General features: G+C 45.6%; 2 protein-coding genes across 15 annotated transcripts in view; both read left to right on the top strand.

Annotated features, from left to right (window-relative positions):
* The window catches only part of LOC109889329 (rho family-interacting cell polarization regulator 1), a 124,596-nt gene extending 108,261 nt beyond the window's left edge, over window positions 1-16,335 (top strand). For 3 of the 6 annotated variants that reach the window (XM_031822747.1, XM_031822746.1, XM_031822745.1), the window contains exons 11-23: window positions 2,071-2,219; window positions 2,359-2,488; window positions 3,316-3,474; window positions 4,092-5,051; window positions 5,689-5,822; window positions 6,190-6,358; window positions 6,633-6,768; window positions 6,950-7,111; window positions 7,432-7,590; window positions 7,914-8,110; window positions 8,260-8,343; window positions 8,470-8,560; window positions 14,874-16,335. In XM_031822747.1, the coding sequence (XP_031678607.1) occupies window positions 2,071-2,219; window positions 2,359-2,488; window positions 3,316-3,474; window positions 4,092-5,051; window positions 5,689-5,822; window positions 6,190-6,358; window positions 6,633-6,768; window positions 6,950-7,111; window positions 7,432-7,590; window positions 7,914-8,110; window positions 8,260-8,343; window positions 8,470-8,560; window positions 14,874-14,974 (2,631 nt within the window). In that variant the 3' untranslated portion in view covers window positions 14,975-16,335. The remainder of the gene's footprint in view (window positions 1-2,070; window positions 2,220-2,358; window positions 2,489-3,315; window positions 3,475-4,091; window positions 5,052-5,688; window positions 5,823-6,189; window positions 6,359-6,632; window positions 6,769-6,949; window positions 7,112-7,431; window positions 7,591-7,913; window positions 8,111-8,259; window positions 8,344-8,469; window positions 8,561-14,873) is intronic. The other 3 variants (XM_031822750.1, XM_031822749.1, XM_031822748.1) reach the window with 1 other exon arrangement.
* A 375-nt stretch (window positions 16,336-16,710) lies between these two features.
* LOC109889327 (transcriptional repressor CTCF) lies at window positions 16,711-23,918 on the top strand. 9 transcript variants are annotated; one of them, XM_031822739.1, is made up of 12 exons: window positions 16,720-16,888; window positions 18,214-18,304; window positions 18,546-19,049; window positions 19,199-19,553; window positions 19,669-19,839; window positions 19,928-20,182; window positions 20,280-20,429; window positions 20,614-20,774; window positions 21,041-21,223; window positions 21,332-21,473; window positions 21,623-21,865; window positions 21,963-23,918. In XM_031822739.1, the coding sequence occupies exons 2-12, from the start codon at window positions 18,281-18,283 to the stop codon at window positions 22,181-22,183; spliced, it is 2,409 nt and encodes an 802-aa protein (XP_031678599.1). In that variant the 5' UTR covers window positions 16,720-16,888; window positions 18,214-18,280; the 3' UTR covers window positions 22,184-23,918. The 9 variants fall into 9 exon arrangements, with proteins under 9 accessions (XP_031678603.1, XP_031678604.1, XP_031678599.1 ...); XM_031822741.1 differs by lacking the exon at window positions 16,720-16,888 and adding an exon at window positions 16,966-17,286 and having other exon boundaries at window positions 21,966-23,918; XM_031822742.1 differs by lacking the exon at window positions 16,720-16,888 and adding an exon at window positions 16,966-17,302 and having other exon boundaries at window positions 21,966-23,918.
* The last annotated feature ends 970 nt before the right edge of the window (window positions 23,919-24,888 follow it).

Below are 24,888 nucleotides of genomic sequence, written 5' to 3'. Positions count from 1 at the left end.
TTTCGAATCTCACCATACCTTCTCTGCTATGCAATCTGGTTTCAGAGCTGGTCATGGGTGCACCTCAGCCACGCTCAAGGTCCTAAACGATATCTTAACCGCCATCGATAAGAAACATTACTGTGCAGCCGTATTCATTGATCTGGCCAAGGCTTTCGACTCTGTCAATCACCATATCCTCATCGGCAGACTCGACAGCCTTGGTTTCTCAAATGATTGCCTCGCCTGGTTCACCAACTACTTCTCTGATAGAGTTCAGTGTGTCAAATCGGAGGGTCTGCTGTCCGGACCTCTGGCAGTCTCTATGGGGGTGCCACAGGGTTCAATTCTTGGACCGACTCTCTTCTCTGTATACATCAATGAGGTCGCTCTTGCTGCTGGTGAGTCCCTGATCCACCTCTACGCAGACGACACCATTCTGTATACTTCCGGCCCTTCTCTGGACACTGTGTTAACAACCCTCCAGGCAAGCTTCAATGCCATACAACTCTCCTTCCGTGGCCTCCAATTGCTCTTGAATGCAAGTAAAACTAAATGCATGCTCTTCAACCGATCGCTGCCTGCACCTACCCGCCTGTCCAACATCACTACTCTGGACGGCTCTGACTTAGAATACGTGGACAACTACAAATACTTAGGTGTCTGGTTAGATTGTAAACTCTCCTTCCAGACCCATATCAAACATCTCCAATCCAAAGTTAAATCTAGAATTGGCTTCCTATTTCGCAACAAAGCATCCTTCACTCATGCTGCCAAACATACCCTTGTAAAACTGACCATCCTACCAATCCTCGACTTTGGCGATGTCATTTACAAAATAGCCTCCAATACCCTACTCAACAAATTGGATGCAGTCTATCACAGTGCAATCCGTTTTATCACCAAAGCCCCATATACTACCCACCATTGCGACCTGTACGCTCTCGTTGGCTGGCCCTCGCTTCATACTCGTCGCCAAACCCACTGGCTCCATGTCATCTACAAGACCCTGCTAGGTAAAGTCCCCCCTTATCTCAGCTCGCTGGTCACCATAGCATCTCCCACCTGTAGCACACGCTCCAGCAGGTATATCTCTCTAGTCACCCCCAAAACCAATTCTTTCTTTGGCCGCCTCTCCTTCCAGTTCTCTGCTGCCAATGACTGGAACGAACTACAAAAATCTCTGAAACTGGAAACACTTATCTCCCTCACTAGCTTTAAGCACCAACTGTCAGAGCAGCTCACAGATTACTGCACCTGTACATAGCCCACCTATAATTTAGCCCAAACAACTACCTCTTTCCCAACTGTATTTAATTTTAATTTATTTATTTATTTTGCTCCTTTGCACCCCATTATTTTTTTATTTCTACTTTGCACATTCTTCCATTGCAAAACTACCATTCCAGTATTTTACTTGCTATATTGTATTTACTTTGCCATCATGGCCTTTTTTGCCTTTACCTCCCTTCTCACCTCATTTGCTCACATTGTATATAGACTTGTTTATACTGCATTATTGACTGTATGTTTGTTTTTACTCCATGTGTAACTCTGTGTCGTTTTATCTGTCGAACTGCTTTGCTTTATCTTGGCCAGGTCGCAATTGTAAATGAGAACTTGTTCTCAACTTGCCTACCTGGTTAAATAAAGGTAAAATAAATAAAATAAAATAAACACACACACACACAGAGATCGTCACTCTCACTCACATTCACTTTGTCACATCTGTGTGTGAAGCGAAGGCTCAGAGGTAATGGATATAACAGCTCAGTGAGAAGAGAGCAGCTGGATATGTGCTTGTTTTTCTCCCTCACTGATTTCATTACTTTCCCCAATCATGTCAAGGGATCGGAAAGTCAGGAGACACAGAATGAATGAACGAACAAGGGGGGTTTGGAGAGCAGGCATCTGGGATGGGGTTTGGAGAGCAGGCATCTGGGATGGGGTTTGGAGAGCAGGCATCTGGGATGGGGTTTGGAGAGCAGGCATCTGGGATGGGGTTTGGAGAGCAGGCATCTGGGATGGGGTTTGGAGAGATTTAGATCATACCAGAATCACTCATTGTGATGTCTTACTATGGTTTCCTAGGTGACAGAGCTGAAGAGCCTGGCCAATCATGTGGTAGTGGGGAACGTGTCATGTGAGACCAAAGACCTCTTTGCTGCTCTACCCCGCACGGTGGCTGTGGACATCAATGACCTGGGGACAATCAAACTGAGCCTGGAGGTCACCTGGAAGTGAGTGGCTATCACATCAGTGTGGTGACCTGCTTTAAGTGGATACCACCACTAGTTCACAAACATGTATGTGTGGTGCGCATATATTTGTGTATGGGTCTAGTATTAAGTTTCTGTGCCCTTTTTATCTCTCTGTCAGCCCTTTCGACAAGGATGACCAAGCCTCGACCGCCAGCACTGTCAACAAACCCCCCACGGTGAACAAACGCTTCTCCACCTACAACCAGAGTCCTCCTGATACCCCCTCCTTACGGGAACAGGCCTTCTATGTGAGTACCCTGACTCTAACCCTGTGCTCTAAACAGTGTCCTCTTCCTTAATATGGTCCATAATTCATGGAGTAATGAGCTGTAATTGAGGAATGATAGCCCTCTCAACCCATTTAATTTCCATCCATGGCCCTGGAAGTCTCCTGCTGTCATCTCATCCATTCTACCTCAGAGGCACTCTTTGATGAATGATTTTTCCATCTGAGACAGTAACTGTCACATGATTCAAAACGCAGCATCATATGATGCAAAAGGCATTATGCCGACTGTATTTCTGTATTTTGAAAGTTATAGATCTTAAGCTTGATTGCTGACAGGCAAAACATTTGGGACTATATCAATAATGGACTAATGAAACCAAAGTGCCAAAATAGTTATTGGGTGAAGTTTTCCTTTAAGGGGGTGTCTCAGCTATAGTTAACTATGTTCATAATGGCGCACAAAGCTTGCTACAGTTCTACCAGCTGTACTGAGCCTTATCTTTTTCCTCCCTGGTGACTCACTGATAGCCTGCTGCAAGGTTAATCTGCTGCCAAGTATCCAGGACATGTTCTGTAATGCAACATGTTGTCTGTCAGTGGTGGTTGTTGTGCTGCATCAGGAGGTTTTCTGTACACGTGCGCTGGTTCACAAAGCTAGCAGGATGTATTGGTCTGTTTTGTCAATAGGCCAGCTAAATACTCCAGCACCTATTTGTCTTAATTCAATAACTTGATTGAGTTAGGGTGAAGAGAACGACTGTGTAGTCTAGCTGTGATGTGTAGTTGCATTGGTCCACTAGTGGACCTTTCTCACGGCCCTCTCCTGCTTTACCTGGTGGTGTAAAGACGGCTCCGAGGAGTCTGTCAAGGAGCATGATGTCCCCCAAACACCGCTGGTCCCTGCTGGATGTGTTCCGTGACACTCTGGCTGAGAGACTGTCTCAGAGCTGCTCCTGCAGTGATGTCTCCTCAGTCCATCTGGGCTCTGCTAACATGCAGACTGACGTAAGTGCTGCTGGCCACTACAGACATCCCACTAAATCCGTCAGTAGTTACTAGTTAAAGGTGTGGTATTTGTGGGAGAGCATGGTAATAGAACCTCCGTAGAGGAACTCACAGTAGGTCTTTGTAGATTGTGTTGTGCTGTCAATTGTTTAGAACCTATGTAGGGTTGGCCACTATAGAATCTCTGTGTTTATGTTTAGATGTTATGTTCCTTGTTTGGTTTTAAAATAGTCTTTAGTAGTATTCTCAATGACCGAGAGCGCAGCTCTCAATATGAAGCGTTTATTTGTTCTTATTGTTCCATTGAGGTGGGGCCTGGATGCCCAGCGAAAGCAGAGGCCTGATAAATGAGATGTTAATTAAAGGGAGCAGGGAGTTTGTTTGCTTTCTGGGCCAGAGGCCAGGCAGCTATGCTCTGGTTTATAATGTTTGGCATGGGTTTACAGGGGCCCTCAGCCCTCTGTCTATCTGACTCTCAGTTATACTGAATGTCTGCTGGACTAGTCCCATCTTCAAAACTTGATGGTAGTGTCTCCATTTGACTTTGTCACCCTTGTGCTCTTCCTCCCTCCCTCTGTCTCGATTTCTCTCTCTTTTTTCTCTCCCTCTCACTGTAGAACATGCTGAGGAGGCAGGAGGAGATGGAGAATGGCACAGCCTGGTCTAACTCCTCGGAGTCGTCAGATGACTCGTCCAGCCCCCAGCTGTCCCTGGGGCTGCGTCATGCCAACAAGAATCTGGTCCAGCTAGAGGTTCATGCCGCCGCGCCCTCCATTGAGATCTCCTTTGCTCCCAGAGACTCTGCCACCTCCACCCCTACCCGCTTAGCCAAACCGGAGGATGTGCAGAAGGAGGAGCCAGACACTGGAGCAGCAGGGAAAGAGGAGGATTCTGGGAAACAGGCTGTGCCTAACGGCCAAACACGTTATTCACGCTCCCTCAGCCATATCAGTGAGAACAGTGCCGATGGCGTACTGATGGATAGGTCAACTTGCGAATCAGTGGAGCCCTCTGAGGCCACCTCCCTGCAGTCTGGGATCTCTATAAACGATATTGAGATGGAGATGCCTGCCAGGGCGGAGTCAGCCCCTGTCCCAGCTGAGACTGTGGTGGTCGGGGAACCATCTGAGCCACTCGCCCCAGCTACTGTCACCGTGGAGGAGAGCAGGCCAGAGAGCAGGTATTCTGCAGGGTCTATAGAGTCAGACACTGGGTTAGAGGTTGTTTCAGGGGCTGTTTCAGCGGTAGAGCCAGAACTCCAGAGCTCTGCACCCACTAGGACTGATGCCGTGTCTCAGCAAGGTACCTCTCTGGATCTCAGGGCAGACTCACAAGCACAGACCCAGAGCACAGAGGAAATATCATATACTGCCCACAGGGCAGTGGTGGAGGAGGCCGAGAAGCCTGGGCCTGTAGTAGAGGCCAACCCCACAGAGGGTGAGAAGCAGCAGGCTGTGGACAGTGAAGTTGAGGAAGCCCTGAGTGCAGTCATCGCCTCTCTGGATGACTACAGGGGACAGTTTCCTGAGTTACAGGTCCTGGAGCAGGAGCTCAGACTACTGGAGGAGACATTAACGGTAAGTTATAGCTGTGTCTGTGTAGTGTGTGTGTCTGTGTAGTGTGTACATATATGGCTCTGTCTCTTGTGTTTTATGTTGTACCTGACAATGGAAATGACCACTTCATAAGAGTGAGGGGGACGTTGGTGGGGGTTGAGTAGATTTCAGAGTTCCATAATCCCACAGTCCCCTGTGGGATTGGGATCAGGGTGCGGAACTTCCTGCCCTTCAGCTCAGTCTAAATGTTTCCATCTCACAATTCTGCAGCGGGAGATGTGTGTACTGTCGCTGGGCGGTCGTCAGCCTCTTACACGTACACACACCCACCTTCTTCCCAACTGAGACACAGATAAGCATCAGAGCTCACTGAGCCAAACCCTCTGACAAGGCGATAGGAAACACAGATGCATTTGAGTTTCTCTATTATTCTTCATTTCATCACGGCATAATTTTAGAACACACTGTTTTGTTCCCAGATACTTTCCTCAGATGATCCTTTTACAAATACTATTCTTACAATCAGGACTTTTGGCAGTGATATGGTTTGCTGAAAAATGAATGCTTTTGTTACTGTATGTGTGCTGTATGTTTGAGTACTTGTGTGCATGTCTGTCTGTCTGTCTCTCTATAACATGTGTACGTGTGTGTTCTGAAGGGCCATACATGCAGTTGTTCGTCCAGTGTCCAGAGTCTGGCGGTGGAGACGGCTCTCGGCAGCTTTGACTTCCTCAATACCTCAGACCTGGAGGATGAAGAGGAGGATGGGGAGAAAAGGAGTGTGACAGACGGGTCAGGGTCCATAAAATGGCCTCCCTCTCTATGTTCCTTCACAGTCAGTTTTAAAGATGAGAAGTTTTGCTGGTGGAGGAGCTAGTTGGATTTCTGTGTGGTTACTTACTACCATCTAGTGGTGTAACACGCATTTAAATATGCTGGATGTTAGTAAGGATAAGAAAAGTTCATTGGTATTCTGAATGATAATGCCCTCATCTGGTCTAAAGGTGGCATGATATGTAGAGCCATGGCTCTACGGGGTACCACTCTAGGGTAACAACTTGCACTGACTTGCCTAGTTAAATAAAGTTAAATTTTAAAGTACAAATAAACAACACTCCTGATGTGCTCATACCTGGGCTCCTGTGTGATTGTTGTTTAGTGAGCACCACAGCGCCCCCGGCAGGCCACCAGAGGAGAGTGCAGGGGAGGATGAGTGCTGTGAGGAGAGATGCTGGGAGTCCCACTCCTCTGGACCTGTGAGCACAGGCTGCCAGGCTCTAGACCATACACTACTGGTCCATCTGAAAAACTGCAGTGCACAACTTCTGGTGAGGAACATGACATACTCATATGAGTAACAAATCACCCCATGGTCCCCTTATGTATGAGACTAAACCAAATGAGTTTAAGAATTCAAATCTCAAACATAAGTTCTACTTGGATCTTGCGTTTGTGTTGCGCTGTCAACATGATCGATAAGCAGAGCAACAGCTCCCAGTTGTAATGTAATAAAACAATTTCAAATTGACATATGTGGTCTTAACAAATGTCCTGATTTTGGCTATGTGGAACCTATGACTCCTAATGGCTGATGCTGTGCAGAGGCTGGGGACCTTTGGGCCTCTGCGCTGTGGGGAGATGTATGCTCTGGACCGCCTGCTCAGGGAGGCCCGCGTCCTCGAGCTCATCAGACGTGTTGCCAAGGAGACCCCTGGAGGAGCCACTCAGCCAGATGAGGGTGAGTTCATTATTGCTGTAAGGAGGACAATAAAACAGCATATTAGCTTAGTCACTGACAGAGCCAAGGCAATAATGACAAAGGTTAACTACTGTAATTGTAAATGATTCAATTACTACCATCTCTAACTTGTTTTCTTTTCCGTCTGCCTGTCTTCTACTGCCTCTCTGTCCTGGAGTAGTGGTTCCCCAGTTAGAACAGTGCCAAGGGGCAACATTGCTATGGCAGCAGTGTACGGATGATGGCAGTGTGTACAGCACCTCCACAGACGCTTTCCTCACAACTCTGGCCGCTGCTTACACCAACAGACTGCCCGAGAGAGGGGTTAGCCTGGCAGACACAGGTGTGATACGGTTGTTGTGTCTCTGTGTGTGTCTATCATGCATTATATGATTTTTAATATGATCCTTTTTGGTAGAGCATGGCGCTTGTAATGCCAGGGTAGTGGGTTCGATTCCGGGGCCCACCATACATAAAATGTATGTAGGTCACTTTGAATAAAAGTGTCTGCTAAATGGTATATATAATATTTAAACATAGTGACACATGGTCTAAAACACTCTCCCTAAGGAGTTTGGATCAGCAATGCTCCTGGCTTTGGTTCCAGTGGCCTGTGATGTGCCATCTTGTCACGTCTGACCCATCTCTCTATGCTGTATCTAGTGTTCTTGCGTCTGGTGGAGAGAATTCTGGAGAGGAGGCTGCCCAAGCGTGGGGGCGTGGTGGCCAGAGACATGCTGACCCTCTTCCAGTTCTGGAGCTACTTAGAGGCCGAGGGAGTGAGCGATTTGGACACGCACATCATTGAACTAGCGGAGGAGGGTTAGTGTCTGGGAGATTGACTATTGCGTGGAGTTAGTTTGAATAAGTTAATGTGTACTAGGTTACAGACGGCCACTTGGCTCTATGCTCAGTCATGATGAATGTGTGAATGAACATGATTTAAAAGGCTGATTGCTCTCGTTGTTGTTTCACCACACCCATTATAACATACTCACCTCATTCTATTCTCTTCTTTCTATCGCCATTCCATCCTTCCTCATTCACTCTCTTTTTTACTACCTTGTTCCTTCCACAACACACTGTCTACCCTGTTTCTTTTTCTTCTTCCTTGTCCACCCCCCCCCCCCCCCCCCCCCCCCCAGTGTGGCTGGTTCAGAGCCTGCAGTCAGGGGACCAGGAGGTACTGGTGAAGGCCCTGAAGAGGCCTCCAGAGAGCAGCCTGAAGAGGGAGGGCCTGCATGCTGTCAGCCTGCTGCTCAGGGACCCGCGGGGGAAGGTGTCTGCCTCTGCCAGCTCCCTGCTCCGGAGCCTCGCGGACCAGCCACGCCATCGAGAGAGGGTGAGACCGAGATGCATTCATTCAGGCCCTACTCACTGTAGCACTTTTAAAATGCACTTCTTAAAAAGTGTTATCTTGTTGCTAGGATCACCAGTGTGGATTTATGTTTGTTTGGGTAAGTTATAGTGTATTTTGGTATTTTACCCCAGGCCCTAGTAAGCTGTCTGGAGCTTCTGGAGAATGAGAGTGTGGAGACGCGAGTGTGTGGCTGTAAAGCACTTGCATGTCTGAAGGTCAGTCTCACCACTTATTAGTCACATCTCTTCAACAATCTCTATGCTCCATCTGTTTTTTTACCTCTACCTACGCTAGTGTCTGGATTCAGACTGTTGAGTCCACTCTGTTTTTATGTTCTGCAGGCCAAAGAGAGCATCGACCAGCTGGTCTATCTCTGTCGATCAGACAAGGAGGATGTGAGGGATGCTGCCAAACAAGCGCTGCTGGTGCTTGGTGAGTAGAAAGATAAAAAATACATGTTTGATAAGGGAGATCTTCCAGTTGAAGTCAGAAGTTTACATACACTTAGGTTGGAGTCATTAACTTGTTTTTCAACCACTCCACAAATTTCTTGCTAACAAACTATAGTTTTGGCAAGTCGGTTAGGACATCTACTTTGTGCATGACACAAAGTCATTTTTCCAACAATTGTTTACAGACAGATTATTTCACTTATAATTCACTGTATCACAATTCCAGTGGGTCAGAAGTTTACGTACACTAAGTTGACTGTGCCTTTGAACAGCTTGGAAAATTCCCCAAAATTATGTCATGGCTTTAGAAGCTTCTGACAGGCTAATTGACATTTCTTGAGTCAATTGGAGGTGTATCTGTGGATGTACTTCAAGGCCTACATTCAAACTCAGTGCCTCTTTGCTTGATATCATGAGAAAATCAAAAGAAATCAACCAAGACCACAGGGGAAAAATGTAGACCTCCACAAGTCTGGTTCATCCTTGGGAGCAATTTCCAAATGCCTGATGGTACCACGTTCATCTGAACAAACAATAGTACGCAAGTATAAACACCATGGGACCACGCAGCCGTCATACCGCTCAGGAAGGAGACGCGTTCTGTCTCCTAGAGATGAACGTACTTTGGTGCAAAAGTGCAAGTCAATCCCAGAACAACAGTAAAGGACCTTGTGAAGATGCTGGAGGAAACAGGTACAAAGTATCTACATTGACAGTAAAACAAATCCTATATCGACATAACCTGAAAGGCAGCTCAAAAAGGAAGAAGCCACTGCTCCAAAACTGCCATTAAAAAAGCCAGACTACGGTTTGCACATGGGGACAAAGTTTGTACCTTTTGGAGAAATGTCCTCTGGTCTGATGAAACAAAAATAGAACTGTTTGGCCATAATGACCATTGTTATGTTTGACCTCAATCATATAGAAAAGATGTGGGCAGAACTGAAAAAGCTTGTGCGAGCAAAGAGGCCTACAAACCTGACTCAATTACACCAGCTCTGTCAGGAGGAAAGGGCAAAAAATCACCAAACTTATTGTGGGAAGCTTGTGGAAGGCTACCTGAAACGTTTGACCCAAGTTAAACAATTTAAAGGCAATGCTACCAAATACTAAGTGAGTGTATATAACCTTCTGACCCACTGGGAATGTGATGAAGTAAATAAAGCTGAAATAAATCATTCTCTCTACTATTATTCTGACATTTCACATTATTAAAATAAAGTGGTGATCCTAACTGAGCTAAGGAATTTTTACTCTGATTAAATGTCAGGAATTGTGAAAAACTGAGTTTTTAAATGTATTTGGCTAAGGTGTATATAAACTTCCGACTTCAACTGTGTATGTACTGTGCCTTCGGGAAAGTATTCAGACCCCCTTGACTTTTTCCACATTTTGTTACATTGCAGCCTTTAAAAAAAATTCCCCTCATCAATCTATATACACAATACACTTTTTCAAATAAAGTAAAAAACTCTAATCACATTTTACATAAGTATTCAGACCCTTTAGTCAGTACTTTGTTGAAGCACCTTTGGTAGCGATTACAGCCTAGGGTCTTCTTTGGTATAACGCTACATGCTTTGCACGCCTATATTTTGGTAATTTCTCCCATTCTCTTCTGAAGATCCTTTCAAGCGCTCAGGTTGGATGGGGAGTGTTGCTGCACAGCTATTTTCAGGTCTCTCCAGAGATGTTCGATCGGGTTCAAGTCCGGGCTCTGGCTGGGCCACTGAAGGACATTCAGACTTGTCCCAAAGCCACTCTTGCATTGTCTTGGCTGTGTGCTTAAGGTCGTTGTTCTGTTGGAAAGTGAACCTTTGCTCCAGTCTGAGGTCCTGAGCTCTCTGGAGCAGGTTTTTATCATATCTTTCCCTTGATCCTGACTAGTCTCCCAATCCCTGCCACTGAAAAACATCCCCACAGCATGATGCTGCCACCGTCATGCCTCACCGTAGGGATGGTGCCAGGTTTCCTCCAGACGTGACACTTGGCATTCAGGCCAAAGAGTTCAATCTTGGTTTCATCAGACCAGAGTCACCCTTTAGTCCTTTAGGTGCGTTTTGGGAAACTCCAAGCGGGCTGTCGTGTGCCTTTTTACTGAGGAGTGACTTCTGTCTGGCCACTCTATCATAAAGGCTTGATTGGTGGAGTGCTGCAGAAATGATTGTCCTTCTGGAAGGTTCTCACATCTCTACACAGGAACTCTGGAGTTCTGTCAGAGTGACCATTGGATTCTTGGTCACCTCCCTGACCAAGGCCCTAATCCCCCGATTGCTCAGTTTGGCCGTGCGGCCAGCTCTAGGATGAGTCTTGGTGGTTCTAAAGTTCTTCAATTTAAGAATGATGGAGGCCACTGTGTTTTTGGGGACCTTCAATGCTGCAGACATTTTTTTGGTTTCCTTCACCAGATCTGTGCCTCGACACAATCCAGTTTCGGAGCTCCACGGACAATTCCTTCGACCTCATGGCTTGGTTTTTGCTCTGACATGCACTGTCAACAGGTGTGTGCCTTTCCAAATCATATCCAATCAATTGAATTTACCACAGGCGGACTCCAATCAAGTTGTAGAAACATCTCAAGGATGATCAATGGAAACAGGACGTACCTGAGCTCAATTTCGAGTCTCATAGCAAAGGGTCTGAATACTTATGTAAATAAGGTATTTCTGTTTTTTATTTGTAGTAAAATGTCTAAACCTGTTATTGCTTTGTCGTTATGCAGTATTGTGTTTAGATTGATGAATAAGGTTGTAACGTTACAAAATGTGGTAAAAGTCGAGGAGTCTGAATGCTTTCCGAATGCACTGTATGTATGTATGTATGTATGTATGTATGTACAGTGCCTTGCGAAAGTATGCGGCCCCCTTGAACTTTGCGACCTTTTGCCACATTTCAGGCTTCAAACATAAAGATATAAAACTGTATTTGTTTGTGAAGAATCAACAACAAGTGGGACACAATCATGAAGTGGAACGACATTTATTGGATATTTCAAACTTTTTTAACAAAACAAAAACTGAAAAATTGGGCGTGCAAAATTATTCAGCCCCTTTACTTTCATTGCAGCAAACTCTCTCCAGAAGTTCAGTGAGGATCTCTGAATGATCCAATGTTGACCTAAATGACTAATGATGATAAATACAATCCACCTGTGTGTAATCAAGTCTCCGTATAAATGCACCTGCACTGTGATAGTCTCAGAGGTCCGTTAAAAGCGCAGAGAGCATCATGAAGAACAAGGAACACACCAGGCAGGTCCGAGATACTGTTGTGAAGAAGTTTAAAGCCGGACTTGGATACAAAAAGATTTCCCAAGCTTTTAACATCCCAAGGAGCACTGTGCAAGCGATAATATTGAAATGGAAGGAGTATCAGACCACTGCAAATCTACCAAGCCCTGGCCGTCCCTCTAAACTTTCAGCTCATACAAGGAGAAGACTGATCAGAGATGCAGCCAAGAGGCCCATGATCACTCTGGATGAACTGCAGAGATCTACAGCTGAGGTGGGAGACTCTGTCCATAGGACAATAATCAGTCGTATATTGCACAAATCTGGCCTTTTATGAAAAGTGGCAAGAAGAAAGCCATTTCTTAAAGATATCCATAAAAAGTGTTGTTTAAAGTTTGCCACAAGCCACCTAGGAGACACACCAAACATGTGGAAGAAGGTGCTCTGGTCAGATGAAACCAAAATTGAACTTTTTGGCAACAATGCAAAACGTTATGTTTGGCATAAAAGCAACACAGCTCATCACCCTGAACACACCATCCCCACTGTCAAACATGGTGGTGGCAGCATCATGGTTTGGGCCTGCTTTTCTTCAGCAGGGACAGGGAAGATGGTTAAAATTGATGGGAAGATGGAAGGAGCCAAATACAGGACCATTCTGGAAGAACCTGATGGAGTCTGCAAAAGACCTGAGACTGGGACGGAGATTTGTCTTCCAACAAGACAATGATCCAAAACATAAAGCAAAATCTACAATGGAATGGTTCAAAAATAAACATATCCAGGTGTTAGAATGGCCAAGTCAAAGTCCTGAATCCAATCGAGAATCTGTGGAAAGAACTGAAAACTGCTGTTCACAAATGCTCTCCATCCAACCTCACTGAGCTCGAGCTGTTTTGCAAGGAGGAATGGGAAAAAATGTTGGTCTCTCGATGTGCAAAACTGATAGAGACATACGCCAAGCGACTTACAGCTGTAATCGCAGCAAAAGGTGGCGCTACAAAGTATTAACTTAAGGGGGCTGAATAATTTTGCACGCCCAATTTTTCAGTTTTTGATTTGTTAAAAAAGTTTGAAATATCCAATAAATGTCGTTCCACTTCATGATTGTGTCCCACTTGTTGTTGATTCTTCACAAAAAAATACAGTTTTATATCTTTATGTTTGAAGCCTGAAATGTGGCAAAAGGTCGCAAAGTTCAAGGGGGCCGAATACTTTCGCAAGGCACTGTATGTATGTATGTACACTATATATACAAAAGTATTTTGTTTTTACCTTTATTTAACTAGGCAAGTCAGTTAAGAACAAACAAAGGATGCCACCTTCCCAAGTCATTTCGTCAAATTTCTGCCCAGCTAAAGCTGCTCCGGTCAATTGTTAGTGCTGTTATTGTGAAGTGGAAATGTTTAGGAGCAACAACGGCTCAGCTGTGAAGTGTTAGGACACACAAACTCACAGAATGGGATTACTGAGTGCTGAAGTGCATAGCTCATACATATCGTCTTTCCTCGGTTGCAATACTCACTACAGAGTTCTAAACTGTCTCTAGAAGCAACATCAGCCCAAGAACTGTTCGTCGGGAGCTTTATGATATGGGTTTCGATGGACTAGCAGCCGCACGCAAGCCTAAAATCACCATGTGCAATGCCAAGCATCTGCTGGGGTGGTGTAAAGCTCGCCGCCATTGGACTCTGGAGCAGTGGAAACGCATTCCAGAGTGATGTCACGCTTCACCATCTGGCAGTCTGACGAACAAATCTGGGTTTGGCAGATGCCAGGAGAACACTTCCTGCCCTAATGCCAACTGTAAAGTTTGGTGGAGGAGGAATAATGGTCTGGGGGTGTTTTTATGGTTCCAGCTAGGCCCCTTAGTTCCAGTGACGGAAAATCTTAACGCTACAGCATACAATGACTTTCTAGACGATTCTGTGCTTCCAACTTTGTAGCAACAGTTTAGGGAAGGACCTTTCCTATTTCAGCATGACAATGCCCCTGTACACAAAGTGAACTTGACTGGCCTGCACAGAGCCCTGACCTCAACCCTATTTAACACCTTTGGGATGAATTGGAACGCAGACTGCGAGCCAGGCCTAATCTCCCAACATCATTGCCCGACCTCACTCATGCTCTTGTGGCTGAATGGAAGCAAGTTCCTGCAGCAATGTTTCAACATCTAGTTGAAAGCCTTCTCAGAACTGTGGAGCCTGTTATAGCAACAAAGGTGGGACCAACTCCATATTAATGCCCATGATTTTGGAATGAGATGTTCGACGAGCAGGTGTCCACGTGTGTGTTTATTTATTTAATTTATTTATTATTTTTTACCCCTTTTTCTCCCCAATTTCATGGTATCCAATTGGTAGTTAGTCTTGTCTCATCGCTGCAACTCCCGTACAGACTCGGGATCGGCAAAGGATGAGAGCCGTGCGTCCTCCGAAACACTACCCAACCAAGCCGCACTGCTCCTTGCCAAAATGCCCACTTAACCTAGAAGCCAGCCGCACCAATGTGTCAGAGGAAACACTGTACACTTGGGGACCGTGTCAGCGTGCACTGCGCCCGGCCCGCCACAGGAATCCCTAGAGCGCAATGGGACAAGGACATCTCTGCCGGCCTAACCCGGACGACGCTGGGTCAATCGTGCGCCGCTCCATGGTTCTCTGGGTCGCTGCTGGCTGCGACAGCACCTGGTCTCAAACCCAGAATCTCTAGTGGCACAGCTATTATATATTTATACACACACACACACACACACAGTATATTCCGGTCTCTGACATTACTCATACTTTCCGGATTATGTATGTATTGTTTTAAAATGTTTTATTGCTTGGTATTGCTGCACTGTTGGAGCGAGAAACACCAGCATTTCACTGCACCTGCAAATCTGTGTATGCAACCAATAAACTTTGATTTGATCAAGGGGTACAAGGGCACAGAGGGTGGGTTTTCTGTGGGAGGGATCTAGTGAATGAGGGAATAATGGGATAAGATGTTTGCGGGAAAAGAGAGGTGTGTGTGTGTGTGTGAGAGAGAGAGATTGACTTTCTCTGTGTTCCCGTCCAGGTGAGGAGGGGAAGTTGGCCCACAGACACGTTGAGATATCACTGCAGGAGGGAGTGCCACGCCTCTTCTCCCCTGGCAGCATGGCCAGCACCGCCTTCTAATGCCACTAGAACGGAATACTGATGCCGTCATGCCCATGTCAACACACTGTTACAGCCATTATGCCATACACACATTAAAATATACACTGTCAAACAGGGTGCAATATACCCAGATGCAAAGAGGATGCTGACTTTTGCACATGCACTCACTAACACTGGGATGACATCTACAGCTTGACGTGAAGTCAGTGAACTAAACTCGCATATTACCAACCAGTGTGTAAATAAGTGATAACTACTCATGAAAACTGTGGAATTGTAGAAGCGATGAAGAGTGGTAGAAGTATTTTACTGCCTTACAGTATGTTTTGGTCTGGTGGTGTTGCCTTCTGAGTCATGTAATTATAGCTGGGATGATGAATGGATGGAAGGACACTGCAATCATTGTGTCAGATCATGACATGGATAGAACAAAGTGGAAAAGTGACATGATTACTTTTCTGGGGAAATGCACTTATTTGCTTAATTTGTGATGAAGCAGGTTGGCGTTGGTCTGTGTGGAGAATGACTTTGAGTGTTTGGTAGGAGTACTGAAGTAAGTCATGGGGATGGAAGGGATTGGGTTGTTCCTCAGGAAACAGTCTGACCGAGTTCCAAATTCTAGGACCACAGTCTGATGAGGAGCTTGTTGCCATGCCAGTCAGGAAAGGATGCTTGAAGAAAGTTATTACAGTGCCATCATTCCATACTATCATTATATGCTTTGTGGAAATATATATTCCCACTGGAAGTGTATATTTTATATAATTGTAGTGTAATTTGGTTGGCATTGTTGAGACAATTGGAGTAAATTCATATTTGGTTTGAGTGCTGATGCCTCAAGTCACCATGCACTTCCTGAGACTCACGCCACTGGCGATATAACTGAAGATAATTTCTGCTGTATTGGTGGTGGAGTTATTTTTTATTATTGAAAACTTAAAACTGTGCTGGACTGGACTTTGCCTTTTTGGAGTAGACAACTTCTCACTTAAACAGACAACCACACTGCTAGGACTGGCCACCTGCTGGCCATTCTAGTGTGGAATCAGGGTGTGATGAGAACCTGCATTCACTGTATATTATTTACTTAGCAGATTCATCCGTTTTTTTATATAGGACTTCAAAATAACAATATACACTGAAGGAGCTTTTTAAGTTGTCTAAGTGCCTCAAGTTAGTGGTGAGATGAGACTACGAATGAAGAGATCCAGTGCTAATAGAAACACTGCAGCAAAGTATATTTTCCATATGACTCAAATTGTGCAGCATTAAAATAAATGATTTTCTTTAGATTTTCTTTCTATAAAAGTATAGTCTGACATATCTTGCCTGGCAATAAATGTACATGAATTATTAATAAAAATGTGTTTGAGAATGTATAATTTCCCTATGTTAATTACGTTTGGCCATTGTAAAATAAACAGACCCATAGCTAATGATACTGTAGCCATGGCCTTTGGCACAGCAATGAGGGGCAGACACAAATTGTTCATTTTTCATTTTGGTACAACTACACTAGAGGCAGACACATTCAGATTGGGTTTATTATAGGCCTGTTAAAATCTGTTGTACTCTATATTTATTTAACTTGACATTCATATGAAATACGATTAGATTTATGATAAATAACCTTAAATTATCTATTCATGACGGTGTACGGTATTTCAAAAGTAGCGCCCCACATGGCCAATCCCCATAATTCAATGTCTACACTGGTTTACACCCACCCTTTCGCCACCGCCCCCCTTCACGTTGCACAGGCGCACAAACTTCACAAGGCCGCCATTTTGTGCGGAGCCTTTTCTGAAAAAGCGGGAGAGGATTAAAACCCCCGGAGTAGAAGGGCGTAATTCTCAGCCATCTCGGTCAGATTGAAGAACATACTCTGGGCTTTCTGTCAAATTCAGCGAGGAAATAAAAGACGAAGAGCAGGTAAAGTAAGAGTACTTTCCAGAAAAGGGGGGAGCTTTGCAGGAGCTTTAATCGGCCTCTAGGTGTCACGATGGGGCTCCCGGTCCAGGCGGCAGACGGGGGGTGTTTGTCTCCCTCTATCGTTATTGAAAATTTAGCAAAAAACATTTATAACCCAGAAGTTCAACACAATTTTGCAATAACGACTCTTTTTGGAGCTATATTAGTTTGCATTTCGGCAAGGATCGATCATTAAAGACTTCAACGTGTTGGTTTAGTTAAGGCCAGGCGTCCATTTTCTTTTTCTTCGTCTTTGTTTCCTGCCTTTTTACGGAGTCGAGATGGAAACTCGCGGCTGTGTATCAACTCAGCGCGCGCCAGATTGCAGCACAGAACAACGAATTTTCTAAATCGCACATGTATAATCTTGCTACAGTAACTATCATAGCTAGCTACATACAGTTAGCTAACTAGCCGTTCAACGCATAACTGGTTAGCTAGACCGCTAAGTTAGCTATGTAATGTCACTTTCCACGCCATTAACTAGTATTGTTAACGAACTATTAAAGCTATAAATTATCGAAACAACAGTAACAAAACTAAGTGTTTTCGCCCACAATGGCCTTCGCAACAGCTAACGTTAGCAAACCCCTACCATTGACCTAGCTAACTTAGATAATTAGCTAACCGTTAGTTTGATCTGTTACGTTATAGTTTAGCGAACTAATTATCATATATTAAAAGCTGGAAATTAAAACAAGGTCTAAGTCACGATGCAAAGACGATACCAAATTTTAGCAGGCGCCAGCATCTTACTAGCTAACGTTAGGTTACGTTACAGTAGCTAGCTAGCAACATAAACGTTAGGTAGACAAATTGGCTTCTAGCGCATGCCGAATTCAAACAATTAAGATGCATAACCAGCAAATGACCACGATAGCCATTTTCACTAGCGTTTCCAGTAAAACGACGTCCCCCTTCGCCCTACATTTAATGAGCACGTAGTCTAGATTTTTGTTTAACGAAATGTCTTCTCCAAGCTTACTGCAGTTCATTTTCCACCCAGTGTCCGTTGTCTGTTTCAAAGCCTACCTTGAGCTACAACGACACTAGCTAGATAGAGTTGATCAAAACAGGGTAGAGCTCCCTCTACAACCCAGCTGGTAGCGGTACATAAACATGACTAGCTGACGTTAGCTAGCTATATGACTTCATGTACACTATCAAAATTGCGGCCCGCAATTGCACCCTTCGCAGAATGGCCCAACTAGCTACGAATGTGTCTGTGCTTTCAATTCATGCAGTAGGTTTATGTAGAAATGTCAACTTGTTTGTCTTCCCCACAGGTTCAGTGTCAGTTAACAGTCAGGGGAGTTGAGTCAGAAATTCAGGAAGCCAAGCAGGTCTAGAAAGATGAAGTATTCCTTTCTGGTGCAGGTAAAAATTTAGGAAGCTGAGGAAGTTGCATCAACTTTGTCTGAGATCTTGAGTGAGCTGAACAGTATGCCATTTTCTGTCTGTTAAGCCTAGCTAAGTTGTTCATATGTCCAGGTACTGAAAAGGGATTTAAATTCCCTGCAAATTGAAAAAACAGTTTCAACATTTATGAATAAATGGTTATGAGTTCACATTACATTGCTAGATTGTGTGCTGATTGGTTTTGGGTTGGCTCTCTCAGGTATTACCGATGGACGGCGGACCAACCGATGTTGTGGTTGAGGCCAAGGACAGCATCACCTATGAGGGGGAGGAGGTGGTGGCAGACCTGCTCCAGCAAGCAGCAGAGGGGGTAATGGACCAGCAGCCTGTGGGAGAGGGGGGCCTGGATCCCCAGGAGCTGGTGGATGGAGTCAATGTGGAGATGATGGTAATGGATTCCCTGGACCCTGCCCTGCTGCAGATGAAGACTGAGGTGATGGACGCCCCTGTGATCACAGCCCACGAGGCCACGGTCACCACAGTGGATGAGACCCAGATCATCACTCTGCAGGTTGTCAATTTGGAGGAGCAGCAACTTGGAGGCCTTGGGGAGCTACAGCTGGTCCAGGTGCCTGTCTCTGCTGTGCCTGTAACGCAGGCCACTGTAGAGGAGCTACAGGGCACCTTCGTGGACGCCACGGCCATGCCCAAAGATGGAAACCCTATGATCTGCCACACCCTGCCCCTGCCAGAGGGCTTCCAGGTAAGAACTGCACTTCAAGACTAGATGTTACATCATTCAAAGCTAATGGAAGCATCTTTTCTCAGGGGTTTATATCAGCGGTTTGCGCTACTGGTACATATCTAGATGTACTACTTCTAAAGAAACTTAAAACACTACTCCTTCTTCAGGTGGTGAAGGTGGGTGCGAATGGTGAGGTGGAGACGGTGGAGCAGGATGAGCTCCAGCACCAGGAGGAGCAGCAGGTCCAGCCTGAGGAGGAGGAGGAGGAGCTGCATTGCGAGACCCAGCCTGACGACCCACAGTGGACCACAGACCCAGACTACCAACCCCCGGCCAAGAAAACTGCCAAGAAGGCAAAGAAGAGCAAGCTGCGCTACAACACTGAGGGGGACAAAGACAACATGGATGTGTCTGTCTATGACTTTGAGGAGGAGCAGCAGGAGGGGATGCTCTCTGAGGTCAACGCAGAGAAGGTGGTGGGCAACATGAAGCCCCCCAAACCCACAAAGATCAAGAAGAAGGGTGAGATTACTAGCACCACTGTTGCTGTGTCCTTTGTTTATAGTGAATGTTGTAACTCAAGTTGTGGTGCTGTTTGCCTCTGCAAGTGCTGACTCTAGGCATTTGTATGCTCCAGGTGTGAAGAAAACATTCCAGTGTGAGCTGTGTAGCTACACCTGTCCCCGCCGCTCCAACCTGGACCGACACATGAAGAGCCACACGGACGAGAGACCACACAAGTGCCATCTGTGTGGAAGGGCCTTCAGGACTGTTACCCTGCTGAGGAACCACCTCAACACACACACAGGTATGGTGTCATCAGCCACATTAAAGGACAGTCCTATATTGTTAGTCCTGTCCATGTTGGATACCGTTTTATCGGTCTCTGTCTACAGGTACCAGACCACACAAGTGTCAAGATTGTGACATGGCCTTTGTGACCAGTGGAGAGCTGGTCCGACATCGTCGCTACAAGCACACTCATGAGAAACCCTTCAAGTGCTCCATGTGTGACTATGCCAGTGTAGAGGTGAGCAAGCTAAAGCGGCACATCCGTTCCCACACTGGGGAGCGTCCGTTCCAGTGCAGTCTGTGCAGCTACGCCAGCAGAGACACCTACAAGCTGAAGAGACACATGAGGACACACTCAGGTGAGGCACAGACACAAGGATACTGTGTAAACACAATTAGTGATTGACCTGATTGTTTTGAACTTGTCCACTCGTGTTTTCCTTTTTTGTTTTCCAGGAGAGAAGCCGTATGAATGCTACATCTGCCACGCCCGTTTCACCCAGAGTGGAACCATGAAGATGCACATCCTGCAGAAGCACACAGAGAACGTGGCCAAGTTCCACTGCCCCCACTGTGACACAGTCATCGCCCGCAAGAGTGACCTGGGTTAGATACCTAGACGTTGACTTGGCCTGATCATCCCAGTATGATGACAGCATGATTTGGACATCTCCACCGTAAACTTCATCGTGCTTGAACTTGCCTAATGTGTATACAGATGACATCTCTCTCAATAAGCTGGTTTTAACACCCCCCCCCCCCCCCCCCCCCCCCCCCCCCTCTCCTCCAGGCGTCCATCTGCGTAAGCAGCATTCGTTCATTGAGCAGGGACGGAAATGCCGTTACTGTGATGCTGTGTTCCACGAGCGCTATGCTCTCATCCAGCACCAGAAGTCCCACAAGAATGAGAAACGCTTCAAGTGTGACCAGTGTGACTACTGCTGCAGACAAGTAAGAGGGCCTGCTGTCTGTAACCTGTTGTCTCTAACCTTGGATGATTGATGGATCTAGATGGGAGTAAATGCATAGTGTGTGTGATGCTATGGTGATGGAGTTAGCTCCTTTTGTCAGTAAATATCCAATCAAGGCCAATGGCAGGAAGGCAAGAGTTTATGGAAACTGGTTCAATGCTGATTGTTTTGAGATGGAGCTGGTAAAATTTCCAGCAGTTTCTCTGTCCTTATGTGTGTGTTTCTTGCTGTCTTTACATTGACTAGGAGCGTCACATGCTGATGCACAGGCGCACGCACACAGGAGAGAAGCCGTACGCCTGTAGCCAGTGTGAGAAGACCTTCCGTCAGAAGCAGCTCCTGGACATGCACTTCCGGCGCTACCATGACCCCAACTTTGTGCCTACTGCCTTTGTGTGCACCAAGTGTGGCAAGACCTTCACCCGCAGGGTATGGACACTTACTCAAACACAAATCAACTGAGTGGAAGAATACAGCCATGTTTTGGACATAGCCCTTCATTTAATTTGTTTAAATATTTTGTGTTCCTCTCCTTAGAACACCATGGCCAGACATGCAGAGAACTGTAACGGGGATCCTACTGAAGGAGAGAACGGAACCCCACCCAAGAGAGGACGGGGTGGGAGGAAGAGGAAGATGCGCTCAAGGAAGGACGATGATGATGATGATGACGATAGTGGTGAGGCCTGTTTTACAGAAACGTATATCTATTTGTAGTGTCCTATTGACTTTGCTATAATAAGCTCTTTCAGTCCAAACCTCTACTTGCTATTTCTCGTTGAATGTAATGAGATCAGTGTTACTCTTTTTAACTGTTCCCTCCTCCAGAGGACAATGCTGATCCTGAGCTGGATGACATTGATGAAGAGGATGAGGATGCCGAAGAGGCACTGCTGGAGGAAGAGGAGGAAGAGGAGATGGAGTTGGAGCAGGCTCCACCCACCAAGCCTATCCCCGCCCCTGTGGAGCCGCCCGTCAAGAGGAAACGGGGTAGACCCCCCAAGAATGCGCCCAAACCTGCCTCACCTGCCAAAGCTAGCAAGGCTGCCCCCAAGGGCAAGGCTGCTGCAGGTGAGTTACACCTCACTGGTCCTATGTCATGGAATGTCTAAATAAATGCCCATTTAATGCTGCGTTATAATGCCTGGTGTTACCTCTGTCTCCTCAGCAGCAGCCATCATCCAGGTGGAGGATGAGAATACAGGTGTCATAGAGAACATCATAGTGAAGAATGAGCCAGAGGCTGAGCAGGCTGCCATAGAGGTGGTGGTGGAGGAGCAGTCGGAGGAGGCAGAGGCAGGGGTGGAGACAGTGGAGCTGCCTGTAGCAGAGGCTGCCCCCAACGGAGATCTCACCCCTGAGATGATCCTCAGCATGATGGACCGGTGATCTAGCCAGGACAGCTCAAAGACGTCCCCTTGTCCACCCTCTTCATACAATCTGCCATATTACAAACCACTCCGCTTTACACTTTATTTTTATCATTTGTTTTTCAACATCTGTTTGTTTTCACTCAAACCCACATCCTTCCATGCATTCACTGTAACAGTTAAAGTTGCTTTGGTCTGTAGAAATGTAGATTTGGTGAAATAATGGCTCCATTCTCTACTGTAATCTATTGGTGCATGGAGGGGGGTGGTAGCTGAGGTTTGACACATGGTGGACATTGGGACTTAATGCGGTGGTCAGTTGCACCCCCCCCCCCCCCCCAATCTAACAACTATTTTCGTAACCTGTTTGTGACCTTGACATGGCAACAGTGAGTGCCAAGTGAGCCTTGTAATCTAGAACCTTATATCTGCTGTAGACTAAAATTAACTTTAGCTCGGCATGTTTATAGGAATGGCTTTCTTTAAAAATAAAAAAAAAACATTTTATTTACTGCATATTCCATATGACTTATTATTATACTTGTCACAGATTCTGAAGTTTGTAGAGGCTTCGATCAACATCAGGCCAGGGGCAATGAGATCGTCCATCCACAAAGTTTAAGACTGCAGTTGATATGTTTGTACAAAAGGTAGTCTGGGCTCGTTTTGCTTGTAAATACTTTTTATTTTAGTTTTATTACCAGCATTTGAATCTTTTTCTAGTGATTTAAAGCCCTTTTATGCTGGAGGAAAGGAGGTCAACCGTAACTGTTTGGAACACAGGCTGTATATGGCTTTCTTATCTCTAATGTGGGAGCCTTTGCCTACTTTAAGAATCATGTTGGCTATATGACCTTCCATGTTTTGAGCTTTTTAGCCTGAGTATTTGTAGCGCATTTATGGGAGGTACATTACTCACTCTTATCCCACTGTTCATCCCAAACCACAGACACTAATGCTCTAGTTTTTGAAAGATGACCTTGTTTTGCATTTCAAGATGAGGTAAAGAGATTAAGTGATGTAAAATGTATTCATATTCTTAAAAGCTTTAGTAAAGATCTGTGAAATTGTTGAGCAGGGGTATTCAATTCTTCCACTATGAGGTCCAGAGCCTGCTGGTTTTCTGTTGTACCTGATAATGAATTGCACCCACCTGGTGTCCCCGGTCTAAATCAGTCCCTGATTTAGAGTGGAACAACAAATCAGTGATACTTGCTCCGGGGTTCAGAGTTGAATTTGACGGCTGTAGAAGGTGTCCAATTGAACTAGCTTCAGGTCTTAGCTGTAAATTAAATATGATTATTGAGGCTTTTGTAATCTTGTGAAGCAGAATGTTTCTCCCGGTTCACTGTTAATTTCTCAGACCATTTTGTCATAACTGCATAGTTTTATTGTGGGATGTGTACAGGAGAGAGCCTTGAGAAATTCTGATAATGATGTTCAAAAAGGGGAGGAGGGAACTGAGGGAAGGATATTTTGTATAAAGTTTGTTACTTGTTTAAGATGACTATTTACTTTCTTTCACAGAACATTTTTAATGCTGATACAACCTGACTTTTCCTCCTATATGTAATTGCGTTTAAATTGCTTTTTGTCAAGCGCTTAAATTCTGGGTTGATCATTTTTGTACCTGGCTGTACTGTGTGAATTTAGCAACGATCTGAAAACCAACATAAATACATGTATTATGGCTGGGTTGGGCTGAGAGGGCATGTATGAGGAATGTACAGCTAATAAAAAGATATTGGCCTACAGTGTTTTTGTTAAAATGTTTATCTTGACATTACTATATCTTGTCTCTGGGCTTGATGCTTGCTGCTGGTTCACTCGTGTGACTGACTGACAGGTTTGCAAACCCTGCTACATGGCATTGGCTGGGGCTTGTTTATCTTTGTGCATTTGTTTGTTGTTGACCACAGAGGCTACTATATGAGCTGTGTGTTAATGTGCAGAAGAGCAGCGGCTGGTTATCTGGAACCTGGTGTGTTAGCCTATTTTATGGCTGGAACACTGCTTCAGAATGGTCTCCAGGCAGAGGGTTGTTCACCTGTATTTAAGCAGGTTACTGTTTTCTGTCATAAATCTTGTTCTGGGGCCCCTTGGGTGCGTGCTTAGTCCCCCTCGTACTCCCTGTTCAAACACGACTCCCAACACCATTACGTTTTCTGATGACGACAGTGTTAGGCCTGATCACCGACGATGATGAGACGGCAGCCTATAGGGAGACCTGTCAGTGTGGTACCATGACAACAACCTCTCAATGTGAGCAGGACAGGAGCTGATCGTGGACTACAGGAAAAGGTGGGCTGAACAGGCCCCCATTAACATTGACGGGCCTGTAGTAGAGCGGGTCGAGGGTTTCCAGTTCCTTGGTGACCACATCACCAACGAACTATCATGGTCCAAACACACCAAGACAGTCTTGAAGAAGGCACGACAACACCTTTCCCCCTCAGGTGACAAAATATTTGGTAGGTTTCTCCAGATCCTCAAAGTTCCACAACTGCACCATCGAGAGCATCCTGACAGGTTGCATCACCTGGTATGGCAACTGCTCGGCATCTGACCGTAAGGCGCTGCAGAGGGTAGTGCGTAGGGCCCAGTACATCACTGGGGCCGAGCTTCCTACCATCCAGGACCTCTATACTAGGTGGTCAGAGGAAGGTCCAAAGAATTATAAAAGACTCCAGTCAATCAAGTCAGACTGTTCTCTGCTACCGCAGG

The sequence above is a fragment of the Oncorhynchus kisutch genome, linkage group LG4, assembly GCF_002021735.2.
Source record: "Oncorhynchus kisutch isolate 150728-3 linkage group LG4, Okis_V2, whole genome shotgun sequence".
NCBI lineage: Eukaryota > Metazoa > Chordata > Actinopteri > Salmoniformes > Salmonidae > Oncorhynchus > Oncorhynchus kisutch.
Note: the sequence above shows the minus strand (reverse complement) of the source record. Positions and strands in the feature narration are given on the sequence as shown.

Coding starts and splice junctions, on each gene's coding strand:
- LOC109889327 (XM_031822739.1), top strand. CDS start 18,281: ATGAAGTATTCCTTTCTGGTGCAG. Junction 20,183..20,279: donor ACACATGAGGACACACTCAG/GTGAGGCACAGA, acceptor TTTGTTTTCCAG/GAGAGAAGCCGTATGAATGC. Junction 21,474..21,622: donor TGATGATGATGACGATAGTG/GTGAGGCCTGTT, acceptor TCCCTCCTCCAG/AGGACAATGCTGATCCTGAG.